At 50.3% G+C, this 7,594-nt stretch overlaps 1 protein-coding gene across 1 annotated transcript in view; it reads right to left on the reverse strand.

Annotated features, from left to right (window-relative positions):
• sntb1 (syntrophin, basic 1) overlaps nt 1-5,573 on the reverse strand; it is a 140,963-nt gene extending 135,390 nt beyond the window's left edge. Inside the window, 2 exon segments of the mRNA XM_078539857.1 lie at nt 5,212-5,258; nt 5,261-5,573. Coding sequence (XP_078395983.1) covers nt 5,212-5,258; nt 5,261-5,507 — 294 coding nt within the window. The 5' untranslated portion in view covers nt 5,508-5,573.
• Between the last annotated feature and the right edge of the window lie 2,021 nt (nt 5,574-7,594).

Genomic DNA, 7,594 nt, shown 5'->3' on the forward strand with positions numbered 1-7,594 from the left:
GATCTGGAACCAAGGTGAGTAGATTAGATTGGAGTTAAGATACAGATCAGTTATGATCTAATTCAAGGCCAAACAGACTCAAGGGGCTGAATCCTCCTTTGCCCCATTAACACTGGAAATCTGCATCAATATAACAAATTCCACAAGTATACATATAGATTTTAAATTAAGGCGGACTGTACGAGGGCCCTCGTATTGACTGGAACATGTTTAATACAATTCTGTAAAGCCTACTTTTAAAATGGGATTATTATGCTATCAGAAATCTTCCCATAAAAGTTCTGATGCTTGATCTTTGATTTTATAAGGACTATAATCAAGTGAAAAACAAGTTTGGATCTTTCCAACATGATAATAAAGTATCTGCAACTTTATCTGTCTCTTCTGGTGAAAACTGGGTGGGGGGGAGGGGATGGGGGGAGGGGGGCCATTAAGATAATGTGCTCCAATTATCACTCCCTCCAACCTCACTTCCTGCCCTCTTTAATCTGCTGATAGGGTCTGATAATGTCTACTGGATCTGCAATATTACCCTGGGGCCTGGGTGAAGAGGTGCACTATTGACTTCACCAGCACCCCTCAACACCACCCCGAACCCCCAACCACACCAGCCAAACCTGCCAGGGGTGCAAAACTGATCTAAACCCGCAACCAGGTCCTGGAACCAGCCTCTCAGGAGCCAGATCTTGGGCAGAACAGACCCAGAAGGTTAAGTTTTGAAGTTTTATTTTAGGCTTCTTTATGAGCCCGCACAAGCAGTAATTCTCCCCAGTTCCCACACTGGACCTCCCTTGCCCAGGGCTACCCCACTCCCAGCCTTTGACTGACCCTTCTCGCCCACCCTTCTGGACGGCAGCCAGGGGCTTCACCTCCACCTCCCCTTAACAGCCTTCACCCCCCCTCCCACCCCACAACCCCATCTCAGCGCTGAGCCTCCCTCCCTCCCATTGACTACTGTTCACAGACTCCCACCCCCAACTGCAGCCTCCTATCACTAGCTATCTCTCCTAGGATCACAGGAACAGGAAGAGGCCATTCAGCCCATTCTACCATTCAATGAGATCATGGCTGATCTATGACCTAACTCCAGACACCCACCTCTGCCCGATATCCCATAGTACCTTTGCCTAACAAAAATCTATCAATCCCAGTTTTAAAATTAACAATTGATCTCGCATCGAGTGCCATTTGCTGAAGAGTGTTCCAAACTTCTGCCACCCTTTGTGTGTAGACAGGTTTCCTTTCACTCCTGAGGGGTCTGGCTCAAATGTTTACACTATGCTCCACCCCCACCTCCCTCCCTCCCCCCACAAGTGGCTGAAAGTTTCTATTTACCCTGTCTGTTCCCCTTAACATCATGAAAACTTCGATCAAATCATCCCTTACCTCTCCTGCCACTAGCCGACCCCTCCTCCCAGGTGAGCAGGTTGTCAATGTACTTTTGGGTGTTCGCTGCATTTCTGCAGAGATTTACCAAATCGAGGCCATTCTCCGTGTCCCCTAGCTGGATTCACTGGCCTTGACTGGGCTTCTCCACCCACCCCTCCAAACCCTGCCTGCTCTGTAAAACTTGAGGCCTTTCAGTGTATAAGTAAATAGGGCCCATCGTTTCTATAATAGCATGTCAGCCCGTGTCTGTATACAAGTTCCTTCTCAAACTTAATAACCACAACCTGCACCACTGGTTTGCTCTATAGTCTCTGGCTGTACGTTATGTGAACTGTTGTAACTTCCTTTGCAATCATTGTCTCCTTGAGCCTAGAAGCAGAAATCACTTAATGTGGGAGATAAATAACAGAACTATTTGCAATAATAAGTCAAGAAAATTCAAGTTTTTGATTGAATTAACAAACACACTTCATCCAAGATCATTAACAAATCCTCTATGGATGCTGTACACATTTTCCAACTTTCCTATATTAGCGTTGGTGAGTGGTAAATAGAGGAAAAGCAGCACAAGTTATTTAATTGGGCTGGTTAGCTCAGTTGGCTAGCTGGCTAGTGTGTGGGTCAGATTAACGTCAACAGCACAGAGTTCAATTCCTATTCCAACCGAGGCCATAGAGAACCCATGGTAAAAAAATCATGGCACTTTGCTATGGCTTGGTGAATAATCACCAAGGACCTGACTTTGGGCAGCAAACTCGAGTGTTTAGGTTATTAACCTAAACCCAGAGGCCTGGACTTGTAATCTAGTCAAACACAAGTTCAAATCCCTGTTTAAAAAAAAATAAATCCGAAAATTAAAATGTGGGGTCAGTAAAAGTTGCCATGAAGCTGTTGGATTGTTGTAAAAAACTGGTTCACTAATTCCCCTTGGGGGGGTGGGGGGGAGTCTGCCATTTCTTACCCCCTCTGGACCTATAGGTGACTCCAGTCCCACATTCAACTGCCCCCTGAAATGGCTGTTCAAGAATGTGGCCCATTGCCACCTTCATTGGGCAATGATGCCCAAGGGTGATGGGCAAATCTTCCCCAAGCATTACATTAGAGCTGGCTGTGATTACCGATGCAGTTATTTTTTGAAACTAATGTAAATGACATTGGATGTTATGGGCGCTTTGTCAATGCAAGTCAGCTTATAAATAGATGTGGAGATTTTTTAATTCATTCATGGGATGTGGGCATCACTGACTTGGCCAACATTTATTGCCCATCCCTAATTGCCCTTGAGAAGGTGGTGGTGAGCTGCCTTCTTGAACTTCTGCAGTCCATGTGGTGTAGGTACACCCACAGTGCTATTAGGGAGGGAGTTCCAGGATTTTGACCCAGTGACAGTGAAGGAACGGCCAATATATTTCCAAGTCAGGATGGTGAGTGGCTTGGAGGGGACCCTCCAGGTGGTGGTGTTCCCATGTGTCTACTGCCCTTATCTTTCTAGACGGTAGTGGTCGTGGGTTTGGAAGGTGCTGTCTAAGGGGCCTTGGTGAGCTCCTGCAGGGCATCTTGTAGATGGTACACACACTGCTGCTACTGTGCATCGGTGGTGGAAGGAGTGAATGTTTGTGGATGTGGTGCCAATCAAGCGGGCTGCTTTGTCCTTGATAGTGTTGAGCTTCTTGAGTGTTGTGGGAGCTGCACTCATCCAAGTAAGTGAGGAATATTCCATCACACTCATGACTTGTGCCTTGTAAATGGTGGACAGGCTTTGAGGAGTCAGGAGGTGAGTTACTTGTCGCAGGATTCCTAGCCCCTGACCTGCTCTTGTAGCCACAGTATTTATATGGCTGGTTCAGTTTCTGGTCAATGGTAACCCCCAGGATGTTGATAGTGGGGGATTCAGTGATAGTAATGACATAGAATGTCAAGGGACAATGGTTAGATTCTCTGTTGTTGGAGATAGTCATTGCCTGGCACTTGTGTGGCGCGAATGTTACTTGGCACTTGTCAGCCCAAGCCCGGATATTGTCCAGGTCTTGCTGCATTTGGACATGGACTGCTTCACTATCTGAGGAGTCGTGAATGGTGCTGAACATTGTGCCATCATCAGCGAACATCCCCACTTCCGATGTCTGTTTTTTAAATCCAACTGCTCTTTACAGGTGGAGGAGATCATTCAGCACTCTAAGGGTTAACTACTTGACTTGTGAGATTTCCAACTGTGGGGATTTGCTGTTGCACTTTTGCAGCACAGGGAGTGTTAATCATTACCGTGCACAGAGTCGGTTTTAAAAGGTGTGTGTCAAACACGTGAAGTTATAAAAAAAAATTGGGACTGCAAACTAATCCCGAGCAGAGAATAAAAGGTCAGAACGAAGGAAGGATCACAGCCGAAGTAGAGATCCCTGTCCGAGGGTTAGACCTCGCTGGGAATGCGGAAAGAATCTATCGGCCGAATCCCGGAACACGGTCCTCATAACTCTGGTTTAAACTGTGCTCTCTTTGGAACTTGTCCCCTGGTCAAACCTTCTCCCCAAATCCTCCACTGAGACCGAGACCGACAGAGAGAGAGAGAGAGAGAGATCTCGCCACAAGCCTGGGCTCAATCCCATATTAGTTGCGAAACTTTTGGCGGTTCCTGTTTGGGAAGGAAAGTTTGATGTGACCCAATAATTAAAATCTGCAAGCGATGGATGGCGTGGTGAGGTTTCCCCGTTGCTGGATTGTCACTGGGGTAGACATGGGACTAACAGGAATACACAGAGAGAGAGAGAGAGAGAGAGACAGGGGGAGAGACAGGGAGGGAGAGAGAGAGAGACAGGGAGAGAGAGAGAGAGAGAGACAGGGAGAGAGAGTGAGACAGGGAGAGAGAGAGAGAGAGTGAGACAGGGAGAGAGAGAGAGAGGGAGACTGGGAGAGAGAGAGAGTGAGACAGGGAGAGAGTGAGACAGGGAGAGAGAGAGACAGGGAGAGAGAGAGAGACAGGGAGACTGGGAGAGAGAGAGAGAGAGACAGGGAGAGAGAGTGAGACAGGGAGAGAGAGAGAGAGACAGGGAGAGAGAGAGAGAGGGAGACTGGGAGAGAGAGAGAGTGAGACAGGGAGAGAGTGAGACAGGGAGAGAGAGAGAGTGAGACAGGGAGAGAGTGAGACAGGGAGAGAGAGAGAGAGAGACAGGGAGAGAGAGAGACAGGGAGAGAGAGAGAGACAGGGAGACTGGGAGAGAGAGAGAGAGAGACAGGGAGAGAGAGTGAGACAGGGAGAGAGAGAGTGACAGGGAGACTGGGAGAGAGAGAGAGAGAGACAGGGAGAGAGAGAGACAGGGAGAGAGAGAGAGAGAGGGAGACTGGGAGAGAGAGAGAGTGAGACAGGAGAGAGAGAGAGAGAGGGAGACTGGGAGAGAGAGAGAGTGAGACAGGGAGAGAGTGAGACAGGGAGAGAGTGAGACAGGGAGAGAGTGAGACAGGGAGAGAGAGAGAGACAGGGAGACTGGGAGAGAGAGAGAGAGAGACAGGGAGAGAGAGTGAGACAGGGAGAGAGAGAGAGAGACAGGGGAGAGAGAGAGAGAGGGAGACTGGGAGAGAGAGAGAGTGAGACAGGGAGAGAGTGAGACAGGGAGAGAGAGAGTGACAGCTCATGTCAAACGCCAACTTGTAAAAGGGACAAACACTCCAACTTTCTACTCAGGAGGACTGGCAGCTTGCAACAGTTACACCAAAGCACTAGAGTCAAAAATTAAAGTAACAACTAAGAGGCATTAAGGGGCAGTGGGGCTGGTGGGAATGAGTGACTGCGGGTTCCCTCCACAGCCCACACGCCACCGAGGGCAGTACCTTGATGACCCTGACGCTTCTCTTCTTGTTGCTGATGGTTTCGGGATGTGGTCGGGTCGCTCGGTGAAGGCATTGCGGACCCTGCTGGCGCTGGGGCTCCGGGATCCGGGCTGCGGGCTCTGGGAGCGGGCTCCGTTGGTCAGCCCGTTCCAGGCGGCGGCGGCGGCGGGGTGTCCGGGCTGCTCACAGCTGAGGGTGAGGCTGTCCTGGCTGAGGGTGACCAGCACACGATGCCAGCTGTCCCTGACCAAAACTTCCAGCAGTCCACTCCTCTGTACCCTGCTGACTAACGCCATCTTTGTCGCATTCTTAAAATACCAAATGTCCAGAAGTTTAAAAAAGCTGGGAGAGAGAGAGAGAGAGAGGGATAGAGACTGCTGAGAGAGAGAGAGAGAGGGATAGAGACTGCTGAGAGAGAGAGAGAGAGGGATAGAGACTGCTGAGAGAGAGAGAGAGAGAGAGGGACTGCTGAGAGAGAGAGAGAGAGAGAGGGACTGCTGAGAGAGAGAGGGACTGCTGAGAGAGAGAGAGGAACTGCTGTGTGAGAGAGAGAGACTGCTGAGAGAGAGAGGGACAGAGACTGCTGAGAGAGAGGGAGAGAGAGAGAGACTGCTGAGAGAGAGAGAGAGAGAGGGACTGCTGTGTGAGAGAGAGAGAGAGAGACTGCTGAGAGAGAGGGAGAGAGAGAGAGACTGCTGAGAGAGAGAGAGAGAGAGGAACTGCTGTGTGAGAGAGAGAGAGACTGCTGAGAGAGAGAGAGAGAGGAACTGCTGTGTGTGAGAGAGAGAGAGAGAGACTGCTGAGAGAGAGGGAGAGAGAGAGAGACTGCTGAGAGAGAGAGAGAGAGGAACTGCTGTGTGAGAGAGAGAGAGAGAGAGACTGCTGAGAGAGGGACAGAGACTGCTGAGAGAGAGAGAGAGAGGGACTGCTGAGAGAGAGAGAGGAACTGCTGTGTGAGAGAGAGAGAGACTGCTGAGAGAGAGAGGGACAGAGACTGCTGAGAGAGAGAGAGAGGAACTGCTGTGAGAGAGAGAGAGAGAGAGAGAGACTGCTGAGAGAGAGGAGAGAGAGAGACTGCTGAGAGAGGGACAGAGACTGCTGAGAGAAAGAGAGGAACTGCTGTGTGAGAGAGGGACAGAGACTGCTGAGAGAGAGAGAGAGAGAGGGACTGCTGAGAGAGAGAGAGAGGAACTGCTGTGAGAGAGAGAGAGAGAGAGAGACTGCTGAGAGAGAGAGAGACAGAGACTGCTGAAGAGAGAGAGAGGAACTGCTGTGAGAGCGAGAGAGAGAGAGAGACTGCTGAGAGAGAGAGAGGGACTGCTGAGAGAGAGAGGGACAGAGAGAGAGAGAGAGAGGGGCACTGCTGAGAGAGAGAAAGAGAGAGAGAGAGGGACAGAGAGAGAGAGGGCACTGCTGAGAGAGAGAGAGAGAGAGGCACCTGCTGTGAGAGAGAGAGAGGCACTGCTGAGAGAGAGAGAGAGGGGCACTGCTGAGAGAGAGGCACTGCTGAGAGAGAGAAAGAGAGAGAGAGAGGGACAGAGAGAGAGAGAGAGAGGCACTGCTGAGAGAGAGAAAGAGAGAGAGAGAGGGACAGAGAGAGAGAGAGAGAGGGGCACTGCTGAGAGAGAGAGGCACTGCTGAGAGAGAGAAAGAGAGAGAGAGAGGGACAGAGAGAGAGAGAGAGAGGCAATGCTGAGAGAGAGAGAGACAGAGACACAGGGACTGCTGTGAGAGAGAGAGAAGCTGCAAATCCTGCTTTCACTCTCTTCCTCTCTCCCCCTCTCTCAATGCCAACACATTATTTCACTCAAATCCTATCTGTGGTGGGGCGAAAAGGACAAGTTAGACAGCAAAAAAAAAAATATTCTCCACCCACTTTGTGCTGTGTAGCAGAGGGAGTGTGTGTGTGTGTGTGTGGAGGGGACTGAGGGACAGACAGACAGACAGAGTGGGCGTGGAGCGAAAGGAAAGGATACATCTCCCCCACCCCCAGGGATCAAGGAGCCAGTCAATCTGGTCTGAAGTGTGTGAATTTCAACTTCAAATTAACCCGGGGGGAATCCCAAAATGAAAGGGGGATTGATCATTGGATTCAGCTCTCCAGGCGTTTTGTTTTGAGTGACAGTACCTGAGAGTGTGTTTGTGAGGGTGTGAGGGGAGGGGAGGGTGTTTGTGAGGGTGGTGAGGAGGGAGGGTGTTTGTGAGGGTGTGAGGGAGGGAGGGTGTTTGTGAGGGTGTGAGGGTGTTTGTGAGGGAGGGAGGGTGTTTGTGAGGGTGTGAGGGAGGGAGGGTGTTTGTGAGGGTGTGAGGGAGGGAGGGTGTTTGTGAGGGTGTGAGGGAGGGAGGGTGTTTGTGAGGGTGTGAGGGAGGGAGGGTGTTTGTC

This window comes from Cetorhinus maximus, chromosome 4, assembly GCF_964194155.1.
Source record: "Cetorhinus maximus chromosome 4, sCetMax3.hap1.1, whole genome shotgun sequence".
Lineage (NCBI taxonomy): Eukaryota > Metazoa > Chordata > Chondrichthyes > Lamniformes > Cetorhinidae > Cetorhinus > Cetorhinus maximus.